This window comes from Podarcis gaigeae (assembly GCF_964106915.1).
Source record: "Podarcis gaigeae genome assembly, chromosome: 2".
Taxonomy (NCBI): Eukaryota; Metazoa; Chordata; class Lepidosauria; order Squamata; family Lacertidae; genus Podarcis; species Podarcis gaigeae.
The window spans coordinates 121,506,156-121,533,411 of record NC_139679.1 but is presented as its reverse complement, the minus strand read 5'-3'; the positions used below and the strand labels follow the sequence as shown (position 1 = coordinate 121,533,411).

The window sequence follows — 27,256 nt, the reverse complement described above, 5'->3', positions numbered from 1 at the left end:
GTTAATGTTGCCAGCCTTCATGTCACGTTTGCAGACGTCTCTGTAACACAGAGTTGGTCTGCCAACAGGCCCGCAGAGCATGTCCTTGGCATCTTCCGTTATGCATACATGACCAAGCCAGGGTAGTTGTCGCTGAGACAGGAGTGCACACATGCTGGGAATGTGGTCTTGGGAGAGCACATCTTTGTTTGAGCCTCTGTCCTGCCATGTGATGCCACATATCTTCCTGGTGCAAGCCAGGGAACCAAAGCAGCAGACAGGTAATGTTAGACCACTGAATTAATGTTCTTACATTGCCCTTTTTAGTCAGACAAAAGAATTACATCAGTTGTGTTGCATTTTTCTTCCCCCTCTAACCCTCCACCCCACATGTCCATACTCAACAGCAACTAGAAGGCCACAGGTCCCTTATCCCTGGTTTAGTCAATATTTACTGTTAGGGATTCCTAATCATATGTCTGATGGTGGCAGGATCACGGGAGGTAACCATGGCACCCCAGGTCTAAAACTACCATGCTGCCACCACCACTTACCAGCTGCCCTCCTTTCCTTCAAGGACACACAGATGTTCAAAACAGCAGGAAAGCCGATTTAAGCACACATTTAAGGACACATTTAAACTGTGGAATTCACCCCTACCCACAAGAGGTATTGGCAGCCAGCAACTCATATGTTTGTAAAAGGGGATTGAATAAATTCATGGAGGAGGCTGTCAATGGCTACTTGCAGCACACCTCTGTGACTTCTTAGCAGCCCTGCCAGGTCCACTGACCCCCAGCTTCTACAGCTTTTATGGTTTCTCTCCTACATGAATTCTTTGGTGTGAAGTGAGACTTTCCTTCCAGCGGAAGCCCTTCCCACATTCCAAGCACTGATATGGTTTCTCTCCTGTATGAATCATCTGATGGGACATGAGATGGCTGCTCCGACTGAAGCTCTTTCCACATTCCAAGCAGTGAAATGGTTTCTCCTTGCTGTGAATTCTTTGATGGGTCATGAGATGTGAACTCTGACTGAAGTTCTTTCCACATTCCAAGCAGCGATAGGGCTTCTCCCCACTGTGAATCATTTGGTGGGAGGTGAGATGATCTCTCCGACTGAAACACTTTCCACATTCTAAGCACTGATACGGTTTCTCCCCTGTATGAATTTTTAGGTGAGAAGTGAGAGTTTCCTTCTGGATGAAGCTCTTTCCACATTCTAAGCATTCATATGGCTTCTCTCCTGTATGAATTCCTTGATGGGAAGTGAGACTTTTCTTCCAGCGGAAGCTCTCCCCACACTCCAAGCACTGATATGGTTTCCTCCCTGTATGAATTCTTTGGTGGGAAGTGAGATTATGTTTCAAGCTAAAGCTTTTTCCACATTCCAAGCATTGATATGGTCTCTCACCTGTATGAATTATTTGATGGGAAGTGAGATGGTCACTCCGACTGAAGGTCTTTCCACATTCCAAGCACTGATATTGTTTCTCCCCTTTATGAATTCCTTGAAGTGAGCTCTGGTGGAAACTCTGTCCACACTCCCAATATTTACATGGTGCTCCTACTGTATAGATTTTGTAGTAGTCTCCCTTAGTCTTGCTTTCCAATTCACCACCTGCAATGAAGACAGAAACTGATTAGAGCCTTAGAAGGAAATGGAGCCTCAAATTATGTAAAAATGCAATTTTTCAAGCCTTCTGAGGAACAGTTGAGAGGAGATATGAGAGCCTTCAAATATCTCAAGGGCTGTCACATAGAAGATGGAGCAAGCTTGTTTTCTCCTGCTCCAGAGGGTAGGACACAGACCAGTGGATTCAAGTTACAAAAAAGGAGATTCTAACTAAACATGAGGAATAATTTTCGATTTACTACCCCCCTTCTCTCTCCCCTGCTCTCTCCCTACCTTTCTTCTTCCCCAGCCTTCTATAATTTTTTTTATAAAAACAATACAAATATCAGGAATAACTGTCCGAAGGTAAGAGCTGTTGGAAAGTTGAACAGGCTCCCTATTATTTGTTGGAAGAGTTTAAGCAGGTGTTGAATGGCCATCTGTCATGGATGCTTTAGTGGAGATTCCTGCATTGCAGGGGGTTGGACTAGATCAGTGTTTCCCAACCTTGTGCATCCAGCTGTTTTTGAACTACAACTCCCATCATCCCTGACTAGCAAGACCAGGGGCAAGGGATGATGGGAATTGTAGTCCAAAAACAGCTGGAGGCACAAGGTTGGGAAACACTGGACTAGATGACCCTCAGGGAACCTTCCAACTCTACAATTCTATGATTTGTCCTTTGCATAGAAAAGATCTTCGTGTCATGTGTCTCAAGTGCATGCATAACCTTCTGAACTTATAAGAAGAAAGGAAAGATACAAGCATGATTAAATAAAAACTTAGGCCCCAACATCCACTTTCAGTGACCTCCCTAGCCATCAGCTGATCAGCTCCACTGGGATCAGCTGCATTCTCCATCCTGATAATTCATTCTCCATCCAGATCTGCAGACTGATGTTGACAGTTGGCCATCAAGGGGGGGTTGTTTGCTCCTTTCAAATTGTCACATCATGTCATAACAATGGTAAATGATTGACAGACGGTCATCCCTGCCCACCTATCCAAGTTGGCCCATGTGTAGGGGTGCTGGTTGACTCACAGGGTCTGCAGGCCAGATCCAGCTTACTACCAGGGCAGTAAAAACCAGTCAGGCAATTGCTTAAATGGGCATAACTGGAGGATACATCTTGAAAGGCAATACAGTACACAGATGCCCATTCAAGGTTAACTACAGGGAGATTGAATCCTGGCTACTGTAGGCGACTGCTGAACCACATCAGAATATAGGGGTTCATCAAATTTATCTGCAATTGATCGTGCATAATAATTCACAATTCACGACAGATATTATCAAGCCACTGAGAGCCTTACCAAGTAAGGCCAGGATCTCACACGTCCCCTCCATGACTTCCGTATGTAGAGCTCTCTGGTCAGGATCCAGCAGTGCCCATTCCTCGTCCATGAAATGCACAGCCACATCCTCGAAGGATGCTGGATCCTAAGAGAAAAAAAGAAGCCTTTCCTGATTAGATCATTGTGTTGCACTTTTTAAAAGCAGGTGTTTATTTTAAGGTTTTAATAGAACTGTGTATTCGGACTCAGGGAGGTGAAGAGGAGACAGAAATATGCTGGATGCCCCCAGCCTCTTTCCCCCCCACTGACCCGCCACCCCTACCTGTTCCAGTGCCACAAAAGCTGCTTCCCCTCCACTGTGAAGAGGAGATGGCTGAGGAGGTCCTGCCAGCATTATCCAGTCACCTGCGACGAAAAAAAATGTGGTGGGTAGCCAGGAGCACTTCCTTGTTTCAGGGGTGAAGTGATAAACATTTAGCTACCAATGGGCCTTTAAAAAATATTTTGAGCATTTACAAATATATACATTCTATATACACTATCAGCTGTGTAAAAACATATAAGGGAAATTGGGAGCAGTGAAAAAGGCTGCAGGGAAGTCTCATCTGCTGCCAAATATTCGAAGAGCCCCTAGATTTATTTCACACGCAACAGAGGGAGACCAAACTGAGATACAACCCAACCATCCTTACCTAGTGGCCTCTGTCTGCTGTCCAATGGAATCATCTCCATCTCAGGGAAATCAGTGCCCATTTTTGCAAGCAGATCCTGTCCCTGAAACAGTAATAAGGAGTCAAAACAGAGATCGAGGAGAAGGAAGGACAGAGGTTTTTGGACAACCTTCATCTGGATGCTTTCCAAAAAATGTTGGGATAGTAGCAGAGAATTTTGAGGTACCCTCCCTCACATTCTGAATGCCTTTGGAGCCATCACAGTGAAACACTCTCACCTGTTGCTGTTCCTGCTTCCTGTCCTCTGCCTGGCTCAGGAGGAAACCTTCAGCCAGGGCCACTGCCTGAGAGCTGGTCTCTGCCCCACACTCTCTCACCCAGCTCTGCATCTCCGGGGGGAGGACAGCCAGGAACTGCTCCAGGATGACCAGGTCAAGGATCTGATTCTTTGTGTGTTGCTCTGGCTTCAGCCACTGGCGGCAAAGATGGTGGAGTTGGTTGCAAACCTCTCGGGGTCCTTTGGCTTCGTGGTAGCAGAAATGTCTGAACTGCTGTCGCTGCACATCTGAAATGAGGGTATCCTCACCTAGGACCTCCTGCACTGAGTTTTTCCAGCATACTCCAGAGTTCCCTGGTTTGATGGCACTGCAGCCTCTTCCTGCTTCAGGGCCAGCTGAGTTTTGCTCATCCATCTCTGCCCCAAGAAAGCCTCCAAGATGTCCAAAAGGAGTTCCTTGGTCTTCTGTCAATTTCAGTCTGTCCTAATTAGAAGTGATGCCAACCCCTACAAAACAAAGATACTGCTGTGTTACGGGATTGCTACACTGTCAGGAAAGGGAAAATATTATCCGAGCAGGCCTGGATGAGTTTCACTAGAACCCAGGGCAGGATTATAGTGGTGCAGTAGGAGTCTCCAGCTCTCCTAGAAGGAAACTTAAAAAGCAAAAATATGCAGACTACCTTCTATGCCAGCATTTCTCAAAACGTAGGCCAAGAATTACTACTGGATCTCAGCATCCTTATAGATGGATCTCACAACCTCTTCACTTCCTCTTCTCACCCTGAGATATGAAACAAGCTCCTTATTACAATGCCGGAAAAGTCAACCTGACTCTTCCCCTTTTCCCACACATTTGAAAACAATGAGGGACTGTCAGAGCTGTGATTGACAACTGGCAATAGCAATGTGAGGTAGGCTGAGCAGAGCATTAGTGATTGGACCAAGACAGTTAATGAGCAAAATGAAGCAGGAGTAAAGTAGGTTTAAAATGTGAAACGGAACAGAAACAATATGTGCTGCTCTTTTTCAAGGTTGGGTGTTCTCACTTTTGGTGCAAAATATCTGAGTGGTATATAGCACTAAGCATGGGGAGATGCTTTGTGTTACAGCCATTCGATTTTGAATTTAATTTTTTTTTAAAAAAAGACATTTAAATACTCTCTCCTTCAACTGATTCCTCTGATGATTAAACCTCCAATGATTCTCAGCAGTGCTTTCTATTCACTCCCAAATGATCCTCTCCATCACTCAGGAGTTGCACACCTCCGAATGGGCACATGTCTGCCAACCAGAAGCCTTGGTAAAGCCACTGCCTGATTAACAGGGAAGGGCCACTAAATCTAATCAAAGCTCAATTGGAGATACACTTGCACCGAGATCAACTTTAAATCCTCCCCTCCCCGCAATATTTCAAAACGCATCTCCTGCCTTTGCACAGAGGGAGAGAAAAAGGCTGCCCTCCGTGGTTGGGGGCATCCTGGATGGATCAGGTCCCCTTTGCACCCTCTCCTTCCTGCAGCCCTGGGACTCCCCTTCGCCCAAATGCACAAAATAAGGGGGGGAACAGCAACTCACCAGATCCCAGAAGGGTCCCCCCAATGCAGCGCTGGGAGAGACAAAGACCACGTTCCTCCCCCCGGGGAAAGCCAGCTTGGGAGGGAAGGGCTTTCTCTCCTGGAGGACTCTGCACTCCTCCCCTCCTGGTCCCCTTCCTCTCTAGGAATCCAGTTCGGTTCGCTTTAACCCTTACAAAGCCCAAAAGGCGAGAAGGGCTGTCTGTAATGCAGAGGCTGGGGAGCTGCTCTTCTCCTGTCATCGTGGAGCCAGCTATCAGACTTGCTAAGGGGGAAGATGGCGAGATGTCAGGTGGGGAATTTTAATAATTCCCCAATTGTTTCTCTTTGGGCACTTCTCAGTCCTCTAGAGCAGCTGTTAGAATTCCTGCTCTATGATTGCAGTCATGGGAATTTTGTCTATCGCATGACAATGTATGTTTTGACTCCACAGAGTGGGAAGAGAGACAGGATGTTTGTGTTACTGTGTTCTGTGAAGTGGGACTACAGTGGTACCTCGGGTTACATACGCTTCAGGTTACAGACTCCGCTAACCCAGAAATAGTGCTTCAGGTTAAGAACTTTGCTTCAGGATGAGAACAGAAATCGTGCTCCGGCGGCATGGCAGCAGCAGGAGACCCCATTAGCTAAAGTGGTGCTTCAGGTTAAGAACAGTTTCAGGTTAAGAACGGACCTCCGGAATGAATTAAGTACTTAACCCGAGGTACCACTCTATTCTCCTTTGTTCTCTCTTTGCTGTCCGACTCTAGAGAGAGAGGGAGTCATGTTGCAATGCTCCGTGTGTGTTAATATGTAAGTAAAGTAGATTAGCCAAAATGTTGAGTTTATGCGGACTGCGCAAACTCTGCAGATGCCCAAGTGTGCCAATGTGATGTTCAGGCAGAAGAAAGCTTTTGAAGCTCCCGAACAAACGACCAGGAGGGAGAGAACATGCCAGTCGGGCATGTGTCTCTGACAGGGTCCTACTCGAGTGTAGGATAAGCTACAGACAGCAGCTTCCCCCCGAAAAAAAATGGGTCTCCATCTGTTTTTGGACTACAACTCCCATCATCCCTAGCTAACAGGACCAGTGGTCAGGGTTGATGGGGATTGTAGTCCAAGTTTTTGGAAACCGTGATCTAGTGGATTTTCTCCACCCTTTCCCTTCCCCTCTCTTCCATAAAAGCACTAGAATTGCAGGATCCAAACAATTCTCTCTTGCTCCTCTCTCTCAAGCCCTTGGAGGGTCAGGGGATTTTTTCCAGTGTACCTGAGTGTCTCCACCCCCATTGTTCTGCCTGGACACTAAGGTCCAGCGCCGAGGGCCTTCTGGCAGTTCTCTCACTGCAGAAGCGAAGTTACAGGGAACCAGGCAGAGGGCCTTCTCGGTGGTGGCTCCCTCCCTGTGGAATGACCTCCCATCAGATGTCAAGGAAATAGAGAACTATCTGACTTTTAGAAAACATCTGAATGCAGCCCTGTTTAGGGAAGCTTTTAAAGTTTAATGAATTGTATTTTAAATTTTTTTGGAAGCCACCCAGTGTGGCTGGGGAAACCCAGTCAAATGGACGGGGTATAAATAATAAATATTATTATTCCAAGGCAACAGCTTCTGCAAGACCACAGTCAAATAAGCGTATAAACACTAATTCCCTCTGGAGTTTTTTTCCCTGAGGATTCAAAATGTTCCCTGCTTCCCCTGTTGGCGATAAGACCTAGATGTACAGGCCCCTGTATGTGGAATAATTTACAGGGGCAGCTGTTCCTTCTAAATATCTAGTTTTGAAATAACTAAATAATTTAAATTGCTTCATGAGTCTATGTGTAGTTTGATAGGTTCTAGAGGAATGAATTGGAATTACCCTGCCAGATGAAACTGCAAGATGTGCTTGTTCTTTTTCTAGTTTCTTGGGGTTTCTCTTTTAGCTATGGAAAAGCAGTTGCTGCCTCTCTTTTTTTAGTTTTCAATATATTGGCTTAAGGAGCTCCTGAAATACGCTCAGTTGAATAAATTTTTCCGTAAAATATTTGTAGCTTAGTTATAGTTTGCCCATGAATATAGATACTACCCAGATGCTAGTCTGGTTTTTCTGCCTACAACTTGACAGTTCAGTTTTAAATAAAGTGTATGCTGCAAATATAAATTTATTCAGTCTTCTCTGTGATAGTCCCTTGGGAAAGTTTTGAAGATTTATTTTATTCATTCATTCATTCATTCATTCAGTATACTGCCCTTTATCCAAAGACCACAGCACAGTATTATTACTACTACTACTACTACTACTACTACTACTACTACTATTGTTTATTAAATTTGTATACGACCCTCCATCAGAAGGTCACAGACTGGTTCACAACATAAAAATACAAAATGAGAACACAAAATACTTAATGAAAACAAAATTATCCCCCTCACACAAACACATTTAAAAGACCATAGATGGTTAGCCTGACTGAAAAGAAAAAATTTCACCCAGAGCTTAAAGATATGTCATGAAGGCTCTAGGGTTGTACTAGGGCTGTACTGTTTTTAACACTTGATTGGGAGCCGCCCAGAGTGGCTGGGGAAACTCAGCCAGATGGGTGGGGTATAAATAAATTATTATTATTATTATTATTATTATTATTATTATTATTATTATGTTGCCATATTTTGAAGAGCAAAAAAGACACATTTGCCGACTTCTACTTTTAACTGTAGATCTCTATGACGACTCTCATTTTACATACCCATGAAAAAGAGGACATATGGCAACCCTAAAAGGCGCCAAGCAATCCTCCTTGGGAAGAGCATTCCGCAAACAGGGAGCCACTACATAAAATGCCCATTCTTATGTTGTCACCATCTGGACCTCTCATGGAGTAGGCACACAAAGAAGGGCTTCTGATGTTTTTAATAGAATCAATAAGATGCTTCTTTCTCTAGTGCCTACTTAAGAGGAACAGCAGCCCCCAGGTTTCCAAGTACAGTAGTCTAGTATGTCCCTTTAAACAATAGTTCAAGTAATGAGATGGCTGCCAATGTGCAGAGATATGCCAATCTGAAGTGGATTTTTCTCCAGTTAACCACACCAATGTTTTAAGACTGCTTTTATTCGGTCAGAATAACAGTGCGGAACCCACAGACTGGAGGCTGTTGCGAATCTGATGTGGAAGTGTGGATCTTGCTTGAGGCACCACTCACCACACAGAAGCAGAGTAAGGTCCAAATCTTTTAATGCTGTAAAAGTAATAGGTTCAGTAAACAGCTCTGTGCCAATTTAAGCACGGAAAAGTAAGTTCCAGTTTGTAGGCTTCTCAGATGCAAGTGTATACAGAGACAAGCTATCACTGTTGCTCTAACACCAACTAACCAAGACACAACACCACTGTACAACTGAACGAGTTGACATACATTAATTATACATATAGTGAGGCCTCAAAGCTGTTACCACCGTAACTGGTTCATTTGACCTTGCACTTGTGATCACCTTGCCCGTGGGGTGTTTGATATTCGCGGAGGAACCCGTTCCTATGTCCAGCTACCCCAACAGAGTCCACTGGACTAAAAGCATGCCTGCATTATCAGAACTGGAGGCATCATGTCTGCTTTATATTACTGATCCCTGCACAAACGTTCCTTAATACACAGAGTAAGCAGATTCTCCTAACAATATCCTTTCACACACTCTTTTGAAATCTCTTCACATGTAGGCTACCTATCGATGTATATACATCAATACTATCGTGGCATGAACCAACTCCAGGAATTCTGACAGCGTTTCTGAACCAAAGTAAGATACTTAGTTAGCTCCTGAGCATTTATACAACTGTAATCTTTACATGTCCACTTTGCAGAGGAAGGCAACAGGCAGAGAAACAGTACACGTGGAGGCAATACAACTTTTGTCCTAGCAGTGAATCAGCAGTGATGGCAGAGACCAGTCCTTCTGAACCAGTTTCCAGTATGTTAGATGCACAGAATTTGTTCAACTGCAATGCTTAAGTAACTTCGCAAGAAAGCATAGGGAGAAACAGCTTAGTGGAGCCACTGTGACCTCTAAGTAGCCAAGCCGCACCAGTGACCCTCAGCTGTCACTCATTTTATGGTTTCTCCCCTGTATGACTTTTTTGATGGGAACTTAGACTCTCACTGTCTTTGAAGCACTTTCCACATTCCAAGCATTTATACTGTTTCTGCCCTGTGTGAGTTCTTTGATGGGAAGTGAGGTTTTTCTTAAAGTTGAAGGTTTTACCACATTCCAAGCACTGAAACTGTTTCTCCTCTGTGTGAATCCTTTGATGGGAATACAGATGGGAGGTCTGACTGAAATTCTTCCCACACTCCAAACACTGATATGGCTTCTCCCCTGTGTGAATTCTTTGATGGTAACAGAGACTGCTGCTCCGACTGAAGCACTTTCCACATTCTAAGCACTGATATGGCTTCTCCCCAGTATGAATTCTTTGATGGGAAGTGAGGCTTTCCTTCCAGCGGAAGCTCTTTCCACATTCCAAGCACTGATATGGTTTTTCTCCTGTATGAATCATTTGATGGAGGATGAGATGGCTGCTCCGACTGAAGTTCTTTCCACATTCCAAGCAGTGAAATGGTTTCTCCTTGCTGTGGATTATTTGATGGGTCGTGAGATGTGAACTCTGGCTGAAGCATTTCCCACATTCCAAGCACTGATAGGGCTTCTCCCCACTGTGAATCATTTGGTGGGAAGTGAGATGGTGTCTCCGACTGAAGCTTTTCCCACATTCTAAACATTCGTATGGTTTCTCCCCTGTATGAATTCCTTGATGGGAAGTGAGACTTCTCTTCCAGCGGAAGCTCTCTCCACATTCTAAGCACTGATACGGTTTCCTCCCGGTATGAATTCTTTGGTGGGAAGTGAGATTATGTTTCAACCTGAAGCTTTTTCCACATTCCAAGCATTGATATGGTCTCTCACCTGTGTGAATTCTTTGATGGGAAGTGAGATGATCACTCCGAATAAAGTTCTTTCCACATTCCAAGCACTGAAATTGTTTCTCCCCTGTATGAATTATTTGAAGGGAGCTCTGACTGAAGCTCTCTCCACACTCCCAATATTTATATGGCTCCCCCACTGTATAGATTTCATAGCAGTTTCTCTTATTTCTGCTTTCCAATTCTCCATGATCTGAAATGAAGACAAACTGATTAGAGCCTTAGTAATAAATGGAGCCTCACATTATGTATGGCAATTACAGCCTCATGTTTTTGAGACAAAGGGAGAAAGAAAGACCAAAAGTGGCTGAGCTTTGCAGGACGAAGACTAAATAGAATGAAGAAACAATATGGGCAAAACAAAATAAATTAATATAAATATAAAACAAACCTCACGCACAGGAAATAGAAAGATTACAGAACGTTTCTTGCAGAAATATAAATTATTAATGTTTCAATACGAATGGAAGTTAAAAACATTGTAGCTGTGGATAAGGGACTTTGATTAAGAATGAATGGAATTGGATTAAATAACCCTTCAGAAGCAGAATGTAAACAAAAATACTGCACCCTGAAATCTAACACACAGGAAGTCATAAAAAATATGTACCGCATGTGTAATTGGCTGTTTAATTATATTTGAATTGCAATTGTAATTTGGCATTGATACAATGTGGCATATATTGGAATTTTGTAATTAAAAACTAATAAACATTATTTATATATAAAAAAAGAATCCCTAATGATGTAGGTAACACCTTTGAAACACATCAGAATATAGGGATTCATCATCTTTATCAGCAATTGATTGTGGATAACAATTGATAATTCACAACAGATACTATCAAGCCATTGGGAGCCTTACCAAGAGAGGCAAAGATCCCACAGGTCTCCTCCATGACTTCTGTATGCAGAGCTCTCTGGTCAGGATCCAACAGTGCCCATTCCTCATCTGTGAAATGCACAGCCACATCCTCGAAGGATGCTGGACTCTAAAAGAAAAAAGAAGCCTTTCCTGATTGGACCATTTTTAGCACTTTTTAATTATGGGTGTTTACTTAAGGTTTTAATGGAAATTGTGTATTTCAACGATGGGTGTTTTATCTTTGTGTAACTGCCTTTTCTTCTTTGTTAGCTTCTTGAAAATCTACCTTAGTATTAAGCATTTTTTGAATTTATAAATACAGTGGTACCTTGGTTCTTGAACTTAATCCGTTCTGGAAGTCTGTTCAACTCCCAAAAGCGTTCAAAAACCAAGGTGCAGCTTCCAATTGGCTGCACTCAAGCGGAAGCCACGTCGGACGTTGGGCTTCCAAAAAACGTTCACAAACCAGAACACTTACTTCTGGGTTTGTGGCATTCAGGAGCCAATTTGTTCACCAACTAAGCCATTCGGGAACCAAGGTACAGTCAACAACTTTGGTCGGCCCTCACGGCCCTTCACTTCATCAAATCTGGCCCTCTTTGAAAAAAGTTTGGACACCGCTGTTCTAGCTCCATCCAAAGGCCTAGTTAAGTTGAGGGGCTGATCATCCGTCTTTGGATTGAAACCTTCCCTGAGCGGCCTTCAAAGACTTTATTGAGGACAGGCTTCCAAGAAGCAAAGTGAAAGAGAGATTCATTCAGGCCCAGGGAGGTGAGGAGGGGACAGAGATATGCTGGATGCCCCCAGCCTCTTTTCCCCACTGACCTGCCAACCCTACCTTATCCAGTGCCACAGAAGCTGCTTCCCTTCCACTGTGAAGAGGACATGGCTGAGGAGGTCCTGCCAGCATCATCCAGTCACCTGCGAGGGAAAAAAAATGTGGTGGGGAGCCAGGAGCACTTGCTTGTTTCAGAGGTTATGTGATAAGCATTTATCTACAAATGAGTCTTTATAAATACATGTATTTATACCCATTCTGTGTATCAGTTGTGTAAAAGCACCTAAGGGAAATTGGGAGCAGTGAAAAAGGCTGCAGGGGAGTCTCGTCTGCCACCAAAGATTAAAAGAGTCACTAGATTTATTTCACACTCAACAGAGAGAGACCAAGACCAATGGTACCAAATAGTATGGGAAACAGCCCTACTAGAAAAATTAACTAATAAACTGAAACTGACACGGGGACAAACAGAAGAAGACGCCTTCACCCCGGTATGGCTCCCCTTTATCACATACACAGCCCAACAGGACAACGACAATAATCCACCAACAGCATACAAATCAATATGGCTAACCTGATCCAAAACACCCACCCACCTCACTCACACACGAAAACAAAGATCACCACAGCCAATCACAAGCAAACAATCACACCCTAAGCCAACCCCAACCTCTCTCACCACCAAAGGAACACAAGTGAACAACACAAGCAACGCTGACACCAAACTCTACATACATTAAACATAATAGAAACACCGCCACCCGACCCCACCCCCATCCATCCTCCCTCTCCCCACCCCCCTTTCTTTTTTCTTTCTGTTTTCTTCTCCCAATGCCTCAACAAATGAAACGGATTTGTAAAAACGTTACATGGAAGAAGAAGAAGAAAAAAATACGAGGCACTACACTTCTGTAAAACAAGAAAATCCTTAATAAAAATATATTAAAAAAAAAAAAAAAACAGAGAGAGACCAAACTGAGATACATCCCAACCGTCCTTACCTAGTAGCCTCTGTCTGCTGTCCAATGGAATCATCTCCATCTCAGGTAAATCAGTGTCCATTTTTGCAAGTAGATTGTGTCCCTGAAACAGTAATAAGGAGTCAAAACAGGGATCGAGAAGGAGGAACAGAGGTTGTTGGACAACCTTCATTGGATGCTCCCCCCCCCAAAATGGTGGGATATTAGCACAGAATTTTGATATACCCTCCCTCACATTCTGAATGCCTTCTCACCTGTTGCTGTTTCCACTTCCTGTCGTCTGCCTGGCTCAGGAGGAAACCTTCAGCCAGGGCCACTGCCTGGGAGCTGGTCTCTGCCCCACACTCCCTCACCCATCTCTCAACCTCCAGGGGGAGGACAGCCAGGAACTGCTCCAAGATCACCAGGTCCAGGATCTGATTCTTTGTGTGTTGCTCTGGCTTCAGCCACTGGCGGCAAAGATGATGGAGTTGGTTGCAAACCTCTCGGGGTCCTTTGGCTTCGTGGTAGCAGAAATTTCTGAACTGCCGCCGCTGCACATCTGAACTGAGGGTATCCTCACCCAGGACCTTCCAGAATACTCCAGAGCTCCCAGGCTTGATGGTACTGTGGCCTCTTCCTTTTTCAGGGCCAGCTGAGTTTTGCTCTTCCATCTCTGCTCCAAGGTAGCTTCTAAGAGGTCCAAAAGAATTCCTGTCTTAGGTCAATTTCAGTCTGTCCTAATTAGAGCTGATACCAACCCCTACAAAACCGACATTGTTGTGTTACGGGATTGCTACACTGCCAGGAAAGGGAAAATATTCTCCAGGCAAGCCTGGATGAGTTTCGCTAGAACCAGGGCGAGATTATAGCAGTGCAGCAGGAGTCTCTATCTCTCCTAAAAGGAAAGCTACAAAACAAAATACGCAGGCCACCATCTAAACCAGCATTACTCAAAGCATACAGAAAGAAAGGCAGTTTTGCTGCTATTTGTCAAGGCTGGCAAATTGGTTGTTCTGTATTTTGCTGCAAAAGTGGGATGTAGCAATTGCAGCACGGGGGCTGAGGAGATGATTTCTTCCCAGGCTTTTGTTACAGCACTCCTTAAAACAACAAAAAATATAGCTGGGAATCTGTGGGAATCCATTTCTTCTCCTCTCCCATTAAAAATAACAATGATTTTTTTATTTGTACCCCACCCATCTGACTGGGTCTCGAATAAACATTGCAAAGGTATGATTACTTTCAGTCAGACTCTCTCCTGCATTTGAGTCCTCTGATTATTAGCCCTCCAATAGTTCTGAGCAGTGCTTTGTATTCGGTCTCACATCATCCTCTCTGTCTCACAGGAGTTGCACGTCTGAATGGTGTCGCCAGGAGCCTTGATGAAGCCACTGCCTGATTAACGGGGAAGGGCCACTAAATCTAATCAAAGCTCAATTGGAGATACACTTGCACTGAGATCAACTTTAAATCCTCCCCTCCCTGCAATATTTCAAAACGCATCTCCTGCCTTTGCACAGAGGGAGAGAAAAAGGCTGCCCTCCGTGGTTGGGGGGCATCCTGGATGGATCAGGTCCCCTTTGCACCCTCCTTCCTGCAGCCCTGGGACTCCCCTTCGCCCAAATACACAAAATAAAGGGGGAACAGCAACTCACCGGATCCCAGAAGGGTCCCCCCAATGCAGCGCTGGGAGAGACAAAGACCACGTCCCGTCCCCCCCCCCCGGGGAAAAGCCAAGCAGGGAGGGGCTTTGGAGGGAGGGGCTTTCTCTCCTGGAGGACTCTGCAAACCCCCCTTATCTCCCGCCCTATTCCCTTCCGCTCTAGGAATCCAGTTCGGTTCGCTTTAACCCTTACAAAGCCAAAAAGGCGAGAGGGGCTGCCTGCAACGCCAGAGGCAGGGCAGTAGCTCTTTGCAGGCAGAAGCCCCCCAAGTTCAATGCTGGACATTGCTGCTTTTTTTTTTTTTTAAGGTGACAAGCTATGGGGAAAACCTCTGGGGGGGGGGGTGAGACCGCCAAGCAGCAGGATCAGCTCCCTCTGCATCTCTCCGTGCACTCCAAATACATCCAAAGCACATTTAACCCCTGCAGAAGAATCACGAGGAACTGTGGTTTGCGTTTGTGTGCCTATTGTCTTATCGCAGCACATTAAACCTTGGTTTGCCCTCTGTATATATGTGTGTTTCTTCTTCGCCCCCTTCTGGCCTGAAAGGGAATGGATATCTTTTTTTACACCTTCCATGAGAGTGGCAGCGATTACTGATGTTAAGATAAAAGGACCCCTGACCATTAGGTCCAGTCGTGAGCGACTCTGGGGTTGCGGCGCTCATGTCGCTTTATTGGCCGAGGGAGCCGGCGTACAGCTTCCGGGTCATGTGTCCAGTGTCCATGACTTCTAGATCAAGGGAAGTAATAGTGCCACTGTATTCTGCTCTGGTCAGACCTCACCTGGAGTACTGTGTCCAGTTCTGGGCACCACAGTTCAAGAAGGACACTGACAAAATGGAACGTGTCCAGAGGAGGGCAACCCAAATGGTCAAAGGCCTGGAAACAATGCCTTATGAGGAACGGCTAAGGGAGCTGGGCATGTTTAGCCTGGAGAAGAGGAGGTTAAGGGGTGATATGATAGCCATGTTCAAATATATAAAAGGATGTCACATAGAGGAGAGAGAAAGGTTGTTTTCTGCTGCTCCAGAGAAGTGGACATGGAGCAATGGATCCAAACTACAAGAAAGAAGATTCCACCTAAACATTAGGAAGAACTTTCTGACAGTAAGAGCTGTTTGACAGTGGAATTTGCTGCCAAGGAGTGTGGTGGAGTCTCCTTCTTTGGAGGTCTTTAAGCAGAGGCTTGACAACCATATGTCAGGAGTGCTCTGATGGTGTTTCCTGCTTGGCAGGGGGTTGGACTCGATGGCCCTTGTGGTCTCTTCCACTCTATGATTCTATGATTCTATGACTAAGCCGCTTCTGGCGAACCAGAGCAGCGCACGGAAACGCCGTTTACCTTCCCGCCGGAGCGGTACCTATTGATCTACTTGCACTTTGACGTGCTTTCGAACTGCTAGGTTGGCAGGAAGTGTTGCTGGTGTTAGCTGCTTCTAAAAGAGGAGGCTGGCAGACCAGGGTTCCTGCGCTGGAATGGGGAGCCCGTAAATTGGAAGTAAACAGCCAAATGTAAAGATCATTCCTGCATTGCAGGGGGTTGGACTAGATGACCCCCGGGGTCCCTTCCAACTCCACAATTCTACAATCATAGGGCACCGCTGAAGCTGATCAGTTACAGGCAGCCCAGTCCTTTGGATCAAGAAATCTGAAGCTCTGGAGCAACGCACACGCCATACGTTTAAAGCATGTGTGCAAATCCTGTGAACTGTAGTGTACCCCTCGGAGCTACAGTTCCCAGCACCATTCACATACCACAGTTCCCCAGGATCCTTTTGCAGTGTCTTGGGCATGTATGCAGCCCCAGACCGAAACACCCTCGAGTTCAGGGCCTGATTCCTCCTTTGAAAGTCGCACAACAACAACAACAACTTTTAATTTATATCCCGCCCAACTGGCTGGGTTTCCCCAGCCACTCTGGGCAGCTTACAACATATAAAACACAACAAAATACCAAGCATTTTTTTAAAAAAATCCTATACAAGCAACAAACCAATAAATCAATAAAAGCAATAACAGTAACAACAACAGATAGGTAGCCGTGTTGGTCTGCCATAGTCAAAACAAAATAAAAAAATTCCTTCCAGTAGCACCTTAAAGACCAACTAAGTTAGTTCTAGGTATGAGCTTTTGTGTGCATAAGAGATAAGAATCCTGGGAGATTGAAGTGTTCTCCTACTGGTTTCTCTGTCTTGTGATTCCTGATGTCAGATTTATGTCCGTTTATCCTTTGGCGTAAGGTTTGGCCTGTTTGTCCAATATAGAGAGCTGAAGGACAGTGTTGGCAATCTCCCAGGACATTCTATACAAGATCTCAAAGTAGCTGTTCTATTACAAAGGAATTTCAGAAATAGACTGGAAAGAGAAGCTGCTGAATTGCAACTTATTACCAAACTTAAAACCATGGAGAGACCTGGTCTGAACAAAGACATTGGATTCTTATCTCATTATACATGACAAAGCCATTTTTCACCTTTTCACCCCTTGCTTCTTCCTGTAAGACCTATTGCAGTCGTTAAGAGTCGTCAACAGGCTCATCACAGCTATCTGCCAATCACCCATTCCCACCACCCTTCTGAGTAATACCCCTCCCCACCTTCTCACTATATAGAAGGGTCTGGTGTTTCAGTGTATCTGAAGAAGTGTGCATGCACACGAAAGCTCATACCAAGAACTGACTTAGTTGGTCTTTAAGGTGCTACTGGAAGGAATTTTTTTATTTTGTAGTAACAACAACAACAACAACAACAATAATCAGTTTACAGTTATACCCAAATTAAGATAACTGACGCTGCAGCCTGGCCATCTCTCTCTCTCCCTGGATCTCTTCCCCATCACTTGCCACGTGGAAATGTCCCGGATTAAGCTTGGAGCTTCCTCACGCCTTTTGCAGGAGTTGCACCACCGAGCTAAGCGCAGCCCCTCTCGCTGCTTGGCTTTCTAAGGGTTAAAATGGGCCGGAACTGGTTTCCTAGAGAGGAAGGGAAATGGGATTTGGGGGCGAGGGAGGGGGAACACCAAGAACAAACATTCCCCCCCCCCCCACGGTGCCCCTTCCTGGCTTCCCACCTTCGGGGTCCGAAAGTGGCCTTTGTGCCTCGCAAGTGCTACATCGGTGGACACCTCTGAGGTTTGGTGAGTCTCTATTTCCGCGCCCCCCCGCGCCCCAATTTGATGCATTTGGGTAAAGGGGATTCCCAGGGCTGCAGCGGGGAGGGTGCCTGCTCAGCTGATCCATCCGAGATCACCCCAGAGCACCCAAGTCAGGGATCAGGTCTATTCCCTCTCTGCAGGGTCAAGTGGCCGCTTTGGAATTATTATTATTGTTATTATTATTTATTATATTGAATTCAGATACTGCCCTATATAGGTCTCAGGGCGGTTCACAGAATAAAATCAAAATATAAAACCGCAAAATGCAGAATCAAAATAAAAACAACAGAAATCCAATAACCCGTCCTCCCCAAAAAGCCCAGATTTTAAAAGGGCATAGGATGTCAATCATACCAGAGGGAAGTGTTTAAAGTACCACGCTGAGCTGACCTCAATTGAAGTGCGCATTTGACTGCCATTTGATTAAAATGATAATGCACCCCTCCCCCCCAAAAAAGCAAGTGGAGATATCAAGCCTCCTGACTGACATGCATGTGCCCATTCAGACATGCAGACCCCCAAACATGAGACTGAATGGAAAACATTCCTTAAAACTACTTGCGGTCTTTTAATCAAAGGAATCAAATGCAGCAGAGACCACCGACTGAAAGCAAACCAACATGGTCGAATGGATTTGTTTAGTGGGTGTGTAAGGGGAAAATTCCTCCCTTCTCCATGAACCATAATCCAGATTCCTATTTTAAAAGAGAGACAAAGTTTCTAGTATTTGTAGAACCTGAGGCAGTGTGTGTGTGTGTCTGTGTGTGTGTGTACATTTTGGGGGACAAACTAGCCTCCCCCCACCTTTCAGTGTTTTACCCCTTCGTAAGGAAGAGTGGGATATAGATTGAATACTTAATAATCATAGCAATGCTTTGCTCCTCCGTGGGAAAAATTCTCATGACTGCCCCACATCCTGTTGTATGAAAGGGAAATAATCCCCTTTAATACACTCTCTGGCCAATTGGTGGTGGGGCACTGCAGAGCCCCATTGCTCACACCTGCCAGGGGACTTTCAGTCACATGACTGTGTAGAAGGATTTGCAGAAAACAACCTTTTTGTGATCTCAGATGTTACAAAAAAGCTGCCTTTAGCTTGCTAGGATGAAAAGGATGCACTAAATCAGGGTGGGTTGGGGGACAGTCTCTCTTCGGGACCCTGGGTGATTCCAAACTTTTGCCTGATGCTCAAAAACAACTCACTTGTTATGACAGTTCTGAATTCACTAATTCACTCTTTGCTTTAAAGCAATGAAAGAAAGGGTGTTGAGGAACCAGGCTGACTCCCTTGCCTTTGCAACACCACTGAGAAACAGAGAGAAGCAGCCAGCCTTGCTTATATCTAAGAGTGAGGATGGGGAGTGTTGAGGCTGCAAGGCCCACCTGGAAGGGTGCTGAGGCCCAGGAGTGTCCCGTGGCCTGTAGGTTGAGGAAAGCTGGCGTAAAAGGTGGCCGGCACATTTTGCTTCATAACTTTCAATCGAGGAGGGCTATTGCATCACTATAATCTGGCCTGGTTGCTAAAAAGAACCCTCCAGGCTGGCTCAGGGAACAATTTTTCCTCTCCTGACAGTGTAGCGTCTAATAACAGAACAACGTCTTGGATTTATAGGTCTTTGTAGCGCTTCTAACTAGGGCAGACTGAAATTGGCAGAAGACTGAGGACTTCCTTCAGACCTCTTGGAGACATCCTTGGAGCATAGATGGCAGAGGAAAACTTGGCAGGCCCTGAAAAAGGAAGAGGCCGTGATGCCATCAAGACCGGGAGCAGTAGGGAATTTTGGGAGAGAACAGTGCAGAAGATCCTGGGTGAGGAGGATGACCTCAGCTCAGATGTTCAGCGCCAGCAGTTCAGGGCGTTCTGCTACCAGGAGGCCAAGGGGCCCCGAGAAGTTTGGAGTCAACTCCACCAACTTTGTCGTCAGTGGCTGAAGCCGGAGCAGCACACCAAGACTCAGATCCTAGACCTGGTGATTCTGGAGCAATTCTTGACTGTCCTTCCATTGGAGATGGAGAGCTGGGTGAGGGAATGTGGAGCGGAGACCAGTTCCCAGGCAGTGGCCCTGGTTGAAGGTTTCCTCCTGAGTCAAGCAGAGGTCAAGAAGCAGAAAGAGCAGCAGGTGAGAGTTTCATCTAGATAATCTCAAGGGGCGCAGAATGTGAGGGAGGGCGTCCCAAAAATTCTCTTAATTTTTTGGGGGGAAACATCCAAAGAAGAATATTCAGCAACTCTTCGGTTCCTACCTCTGTCATGGCTTTTCTAACCCTTCTCCCCATTTGATGTCTTCCATCCTCGTTACTGTTTCAGATACAGGATCCGTTTGCAAAAAGGGGCACTAATGTCCTAGAGGTGGAGAGGAATCCATTGGACACCAGACAGGGGCTACTGGGTGAGGATTGATCTTAATTTGTATCTCAATCTGGTCTATTGATTTTGAAATAAATCCAAGGCCCCTTTAATCATTTGGAGTAGTAGATTGTTGTCTTCCAGCCTTTTCCACCACTGAGAAATGTGTTGATTTACAACATTTCATCATTTATACATGGAGACCAGCATTTCGACCTTTTTTTCCAAGCATCCAAAGCGGGAGAGATGTGTTCCACACTATAACATAAAATGAGTAGAAACACTCAATAGGTATCGTCTAAGATCCATGTGTAGTTAGGCATGCATTGCTGAATCTTGGAGACAAGCGTGTGCTCCTGTCTTCTATCCCCCTTTATATCTTGCAGGTGAAGGAATGATTTCAGCAAGATCACCTCAGGCATCTCCTCATTGCAATAGAAGGGTAGCAGTTTCAGTGGAACAAGATCAGGTAAGGGAAGGGTCATCCAGGAGACTGGGGGCAGTCTGGGTTCTCCTGCCCCCTCCTTCAGACTTTAGCAATCTCTCTCTCTTCCACTTTGCTTTCAAAGCTACTCAATGAATGTTTAAATCCTGAGAATAAGGAGCCATGTCGCCTAGCAGTTAGCTATTAATTTTAGGTTCTTCTTTATTTTACATTCTTTCGCGCTGGAGTCAATTCTCTAATGTATGCCAGTTGCATCTTCTGAAGCTAGGAAGCCTGGTCTCAGCTCCCCAGACGGTCCCACACTTATTTTAGAGGCCAAAGAGGGACTATTTTCCACAATTCAAGTAGGTAGCCGTGTTGGCCTGACGCAGTCAAAATATATTTTCAAAAATAAAAATTGTCCAGTAGCACCTTAGAGGCCAACTAAGTTTGTTTTCTGTATAAGCTTTCGTGTCCATGCTCATGAAAGCTTATACCAAGAACAAACTTAGTCTCTAAGGAGCTACTGGACAATTTTAATTTTTTAAAAAATATTTTTTCCACAATGAAGCAGAATAAAAGTCAGGTCAAGCACTGACCCATCAGAATAGAAGTGTATAAAATTCTACACAGTGTGGGCAAATGTTTCTCCCTCTCTCATTACACTAGGACTTGTGGGTGTCAAATGAAACTGAATAAATTTAATACATTAAAAAAGAAAAGAAAAAAGGTTTCCCGCTCATGTTACAAACATATATCCATTGCTTCCTGTTGGATACTTCATTCTTCTTCTTTAATCACCTTCTCATCCTTCTATTAATTTTAATCCGTTTTCATGGCTAGCCTTTGTTGTTTCCTTGCAATCTGCACCTTTGTTGTTTCCCGAACATGTGAATATCCATTTGACGCGTGTAACCTTTCGAGCACTCTGTTTCCAGACCAGATTAGCATCGCCCTTTGTCCATTCACATTCCACTCCTTGGATGACTTTAAAAGAGGATTAGACAAGGTCATGGAGGATAAAGCTATCGGTGGCTACAAGCCACAGTGACTGTGTTGTGCCTCCACTGTCATGGACATTATGCCTCCAAATACCAGTTGCAGGAAATCACAGGTGGGCAGAGTGCTGTTGTGTCCTAGGCCTTGCTTGCGGACTTCCCATTGGCCACTGTGAGAACAGGGGGTTGGAGTCCCTAAGATGGTTGGGCTGCAGTTCCACACCTCCTTCCAGCAACTGCTGCAACCAAACTGGTCCCAAACTTCTTGCTCTGCTTTCCTTTGGACCACATCAGTGAGGCCGAGAGCGGGGTCTTGTCATGTGGGCAGCCCAGGACCTCCAGACACACTGCTCAGGATTGTGCCCCAGGGAGGTCACTTTGGTGCTGCTAATGCAGTGGTTTGACTTCACCCCTGGAGGAACACTCCATTGTCTCTTGAGACAGACAGGTGCCAGCAAGACTTATCAGCAGTGTAAAAACCAGTTGCACAGATTTTGTTGTTTAGTCGTGTCCGACTCTTCATGACCCCCTGGACCAGAGCATGCCAGGCACTCCTGTCTTCCACTGCATCCCGCAGTTGGTCAAACTCATGTTCGTAGCTTCGAGAACACTGTCCAACCATCTCGTCCTCTGTCATCCCCTTCTCCTTGTGCCCTCCATCTTTCCCAACATCAGGGTCTTTTCCAGGGAGTCTTCTCTTCTCATGAGGTGGCCAAAGTATTGGAGCCTCAGCTTTAGGATCTGTCCTTCCAGTGACCACTCAGGGCTGATTTCCTTCAGAATGGAGAGGTTTGATCTTCTTGCAGTCCATGGTACTCTCAAGAGTCTCCTCCAGCACCAGAATTCAAAAGTATCAATTCTTTGGCGATCAGCCTTCTTTATGGTCCAGCTCTCACTTCCACACATCACTACTGGGAAAACCATAGCTTTAACTATATGGACCTTTATTGGCAAGGTGATGTCTCTGCTTTTTAAGATGCTGTCTAGATCTGTCATCGCTTTTCTCCCAAGAAGCAGGTGTCTTTTGATTTCGTGACTATTGTCACCAGATACACAGATACTAAAATATAAATGCCCACTTTTAAAATGGGAAATAAAAGAACCCAATTAAGACAGCACAGCACTTAATAGATAGAATATATTGGACAGCAAATAGTAGTAGAAAGCTTTTATTCTGTCTATCAGGAGGATATAATTTCTTTTAATTTTAGGGTACAGTGTTCTTTGAGGATGTGGCTGTATACTTCACGGATGAGGAGTGGGCCCTGCTGAATCCTGACCAGAGAACGCTGCATAACAGTGTCATGGAGGAGAACTGTGTGATCGTGGCGTCTCTTGGTATGGCTCCCCATTGGATGATAATATCTGCTGTGAAATTCAGTATGTCTGTTTTATGGTGAATGATCTGATGCAGCTCAGTGGCACCACGTACAGCATTTGGACAATAATAATAATAATAATAATAATTTATTATTTATACCCCGCCTATCTGGCTGGGCCTCCCCAGCCACTCTGGGCGGCTTCCATAAAAACCAAAAATACAGTAAAATCACACGTTAAAAACTTCCCTGAACAGGGCTGCCTTAAGATGTCTTCTAAATGTCAGGTAGTTGTTTATCGCTTTGACATCTGCTGGAAGGGCGTTCCACAGGGTGGGCGCCACCACCGAGAAGGCCCTCTGCCTGGTTCCCTGTAGCTTTGCTTCTCGCAATAAGGGAACCGCCAGAAGGCCCTCGGCGCTGGACCTCAGCGTCCGGGCAGAATGATGGGGGTGGAGACGCTGCTTCAGGTATACTGGACCGAGGCCGTTTAGGGCTTTAAAGGTCAGCACCAACACTTTTAATTGTGCTCGGAAACATACTGGGTATCTACTGTGTTGTCTCAGGACTCGTACACCAGTTATGCCCTTCTAAAGAATTATCAGACTGGTCTGAACTTACCAGGCCTTTGAAATGTGAGTTTCAGGGTTGCTCAGGGTAGAATTAGCCCCTCATTAATTTTCTGGTTGGCCAAAGGAAACCACTGACTTCAGAGATGGATTTCATGATTGGCCCAAACAGCAATCCATCTCAGAAAAGAGGTGCGCTTTTACTCATCTCAGGTTCCCATAGCTATATGATGCTTTTGCCTTCATGGAAATATCTCTTCAAGAGTCCTCCCTACCCAGAGTTCTACTCACCCCTTTTTATAATTGCTATTTGGCTTAACTGCCTTTCATAGGCAATTGCAGATGAACTTCAAAGTGATGAATCTCAGGGCTCATCAGCTGATCAGCTCCAAGAGCCTCATCAGGTGACCTAGGCAGTTCCTGATGAAGAATTCCCTAATGCTGCTGATCCCAGTGGGACATCCTGACAGAGACGATCAGCTGATGGTTACTGAGAGGGAGCCCCACCAGCAAGGAGCAATCAGGAGTGTATTTTAAGCTCCTCGTTCTTCATTTACAGCAACGTTTTTACCTTCCCACGCCAGAAGTTGCAGGTCTAGCAGAAAACAACCTCACAGGCCCTCATCAGACCCATGTGCCAGAGGTTCACCACCATTGCTTTAGCTAGAGAAGTCAGGGATTGCCCATGGAACTTCTAAGCCTAACCTTTACATTCTATCGTATTTTCATCTTTTCTATTGCTCCTCGCAGTTCTGAAGAGAATGGACATGGTTGTATCATTTACCTGCACATCAACCTTGTGAAGTAGGCTAGACTGAAAGGGAGAGTGATTGGTCAAAGATGACCCAATGATCTTCGACACTAAGCCGAACCCAGTTTTACACAGGCCAGATTCAACAGTCTGTAGCAAGCCAGCTCTCAGTTAATGCTGGCGACCAAAGGGAGTTAATTCTGTAGTAAGATCTGCCTCTCATCAAAGTCCATTTCTTCCTTTGTCACAACCATTATTGGGCATTGTTCAGTAATTTGGAGTTCCGTTTCCTCCTAAGGCTCTCTCATTAGTTTTTGTTGTCATTGCAGAAGGTGACAAATTGAAAGCCAAGAATCAGGGAGACCATGACAAACTCCACACAGTAGAGAAGCCATATGAATATCTGGAGTGTGGAGAAAGCATCTATCAGAGTTCCCATCAAGGAACTGACAACAAGGAGAAACTTTATCAGTGCTTGGAATGTGGGAAGAACTTCAGCTGGAAGAAAAATCTCACTTCCCATCAAAGAATTCATACCGAAGAGAAGCGATATCAGTGCTTGGATTGTGGGAAGAGCTTTAACAGAAGCACAGATTTCTGTCGTCATCAAAGAATTCATACAGGGGAGAGACCGTATGAATGCTTAGAATGTGGAAAGAGCTTCAGTCAGAGCTCCAACCTCCATGCCCATCAAAGAATTCACAGTGGGAACAAACCCTACCAGTGTCTGGAATGTGGGATTGGCTTCACTACCAAGAGAAGTCTCACTTCCCATCAAAGGATTCATACTGGGGAGAGACCATATCAGTGTCTGGAATGTGGGAAGAGTTATAGCTGGAAGGACAGTCTCACTTCCCATCAAAGGATTCATACAGGGGAAAAGCCCTACCAGTGCTTGGAGTGTGGAAAGAGCTTCCACAGAAGCACACATTTCCGCCGCCATCAGAGAATCCACAGCGGGGAGAAACCCTACCAGTGCTTGGAATGTGGGAAGAGCTTCAGCTGGAAGGAAAGTCTCACTTCCCATCAGAGAATCCATGCAGGGGAGAAACAATATCAATGCTTGTAAATGGGGAAATAATTTTATTAAATGTACCGTATTTTTTGCTCTATAAGACTCACTTTTTCCCTCCTAAAAAATAAGGGGAAATGTGTGTGCGTCTTATGGAGCGAATGCAGGCTGTGCAGCTATCCCAGAAACCAGAACAGCAAGAGGGATCGCTGCTTTCGCTGCACAGCGATCCCTCTTGTTGTTCTGGCTTCTGAGATTCAGAATATTTTTGTTCTTGTTTCCCTCCTCCAAAAACTAGGTGCGTCTTATGGTCTGGTGCGTCTTATAGAGCAAAAAATACAGTACCATTTCCCATCTTCATTGAGGTTTTCACAGCAGGAAGAATCCATTTCAGTGCCAGGAGTGTGGCCCATCCTACTCTTTTTTTGTAATAGGACAACAAAAAGAACATAATAGCACCTTCAAGACTTTGCACATGTATTCTGGCAGAAGATTGTGAGGTTTTGAGAAGGGGTGGGAAGGGATGTTAAATGATGATGATGATGATGATGATGATGATGATGATGATGATTTATTTGTACCGTGCCAATCTGGTTGGGTTTCCCCAGCCACTCTGGGTGGCTTCCAACAAAGATTAAAAATACATTAAAATGTCACACATCAAAAACTTCCCTAAATAGGGCTTTTGCTTGAAATTTCACTTGGTGGGACATTGCCCCAATAGACTCTTATGCAGCCTACAGTGCTTGGAGTTTGGAAAGAGCTTCAAAGAAACATAAATATCCATTGCCATCAATGAATTTAAAAGGGGGAAACTGTATTAACACTTGGGAGAGTGATGCTCACTTATCAGAGAAATCACATGGGGTGAATCCATAAAAAATGCTTCCATCCAAATTTTTCCCTTCTTCCCATTAGGGAATTCATATAGAGAGACATCATTCAAACTGGTCATATGCAGTGTTAATCTTGCTTAGAGTAGACCAAGGTGGTCCAGCTTTTTTTCGTGGCCCCCACAACATTCAAGCGGGAGGGAATCTTAAAGCCTTTTTAAAAAAAATTCTGTGTGTTAACAACCTACATCTGTTTGTGTATTAAATTTGTTTTAATAATTAAATATATTAAATATATGTGTATTTACTTAGGTACTGTATATTTCATTAATTTCCTTAATTGTGTATATTAAATAATATTAACTATATTGTGAACACTTCAATTTACAATATGGAAATTTAATTCATTCTGTGGCTCATGTGTTCTGCGATAAAGTATTCTTGCAGCCCCTTGGTATGAAAAGTTGGACCACCCTGAAATTAACGGACCCAAGTTGTCATGTTCATTAAGTTCAGTGGGTGTACTTTGGGCAGGATTAACATTAGATACAACCCACTGCTATGAATGGGGAAAGGAAATGCTTCAGGTAGGAAGTGAGCAACTAGAAACTGTCCATATCTTTATGTAATTATTTATCTAAAAAATTGCAATAGGGACACTCTTGTTTTCCCTGATTAGTTTTTATCCATTGATGAGACTGTGCAGCAGGTGAATAAAGCCCTATAAGATATAAATATATTTATATATATGCTCTGTGTCAATCGGTACTTCCTTATACCTGACCTGAATCTCTCACCAGTCAGTTTCATGGGATAGCCTGAGCTTCTAGGACTATGAATGGGAGGAGAAAACTGCTTTCCACAAGTTCTCACTACGCCATTCAGGACTTTTTGCACATGTATGGTCACCCTCTTTCTTTGACTTCTATGCTAAAAGGCTGTCTAGGTTGTCTTGGCTGGCAAGGCTAATTCATATCAAAGCTGCCACTCAGCTCTAGAAATGCTCATTGAATAAATTTTCAGACCAGAAGATCTTTTTTTTTACAATATGGTTTTATTTGTTTTTTCATCATTACAGTTTTCAACATTATTACAATCAAAAATTGAGACATTTCCACCTTTCCATGGCTTGATCTTTTACCACTGCATATTCTAATCAATCCATATCTTCTCTTTTCACATTTTATTTCCACATACTTTATACTGCTGAATTTATTCTAAACCTGCTGATG

General features: G+C 44.6%; 4 protein-coding genes across 7 annotated transcripts in view; 1 reads left to right on the top strand and 3 right to left on the bottom strand.

The window, feature by feature from the left end:
* The window catches only part of LOC310837527 (uncharacterized protein), a 93,495-nt gene extending 78,672 nt beyond the window's left edge, over positions 1–14,823 (bottom strand). For 2 of the 4 annotated variants that reach the window (XR_014560570.1, XR_014560571.1), the window contains exons 1-6: positions 14,608–14,822; positions 13,225–13,712; positions 12,992–13,073; positions 12,051–12,133; positions 11,213–11,339; positions 8,753–10,540 (exon numbers count right to left, since the gene is read on the bottom strand). Coding sequence is in view for 2 of the 4 variants with exons in the window: in XM_083724241.1 (XP_083580367.1) it covers positions 9,477–10,540; positions 11,213–11,339; positions 12,051–12,133; positions 12,992–13,073; positions 13,225–13,623 (1,755 nt within the window). In the remaining 2 variants the exon portion in view is untranslated. Of the gene's footprint in view, positions 1–8,592; positions 10,541–11,212; positions 11,340–12,050; positions 12,134–12,991; positions 13,074–13,224; positions 13,713–14,607 lie in introns of those variants that run through there. The other 2 variants (XM_083724241.1, XM_083724240.1) reach the window with 2 other exon arrangements.
* Positions 1–27,256, bottom strand: part of LOC310837292 (uncharacterized protein) — a 530,615-nt gene that overhangs the window by 95,796 nt on the left and 407,563 nt on the right. The window lies entirely within an intron of this gene.
* On the bottom strand, positions 2,135–5,478 carry LOC310837956 (zinc finger protein 213-like). The gene is made up of 5 exons (XM_083725217.1): positions 5,416–5,478; positions 3,839–4,344; positions 3,582–3,663; positions 3,212–3,294; positions 2,135–3,034 (listed from the first exon to the last, which is right to left on the bottom strand). The coding sequence occupies exons 2-5, from the start codon at positions 4,250–4,252 to the stop codon at positions 2,837–2,839; spliced, it is 777 nt and encodes a 258-aa protein (XP_083581343.1). The 5' UTR covers positions 4,253–4,344; positions 5,416–5,478; the 3' UTR covers positions 2,135–2,836.
* Positions 17,592–26,753, top strand: LOC310836296 (uncharacterized protein). The gene is made up of 7 exons (XM_083721386.1): positions 17,592–17,753; positions 19,384–19,891; positions 20,080–20,161; positions 20,505–20,587; positions 22,752–22,878; positions 24,509–25,271; positions 25,534–26,753. Exons 2-6 carry the CDS (start codon positions 19,475–19,477, stop codon positions 25,246–25,248), a joined length of 1,449 nt encoding a protein of 482 aa, XP_083577512.1. The 5' UTR covers positions 17,592–17,753; positions 19,384–19,474; the 3' UTR covers positions 25,249–25,271; positions 25,534–26,753.

Excerpts from the sequence above, each read along its gene's own strand:
- LOC310837956 (XM_083725217.1), bottom strand. The coding sequence starts at position 4,252 with ATGGATGAGCAAAACTCAGCTGGCCCTGAAGCAGGAAGAGGCTGCAGT. Across the intron at positions 3,664-3,838 it reads GGAAGCAGGAACAGCAACAG|GGACAGGATCTGCTTGCAAA; the intron begins GTGAGAGTGTTT and ends TTACTGTTTCAG. Across the intron at positions 3,035-3,211 it reads CTTTTGTGGCACTGGAACAG|GATCCAGCATCCTTCGAGGA; the intron begins GTAGGGGTGGCG and ends TTTTTCTCTTAG.
- LOC310836296 (XM_083721386.1), top strand. The coding sequence starts at position 19,475 with ATGGCAGAGGAAAACTTGGCAGGCCCTGAAAAAGGAAGAGGCCGTGAT. Across the intron at positions 19,892-20,079 it reads AGAAGCAGAAAGAGCAGCAG|ATACAGGATCCGTTTGCAAA; the intron begins GTGAGAGTTTCA and ends TTACTGTTTCAG. Across the intron at positions 20,588-22,751 it reads TTTCAGTGGAACAAGATCAG|GGTACAGTGTTCTTTGAGGA; the intron begins GTAAGGGAAGGG and ends TTTTAATTTTAG.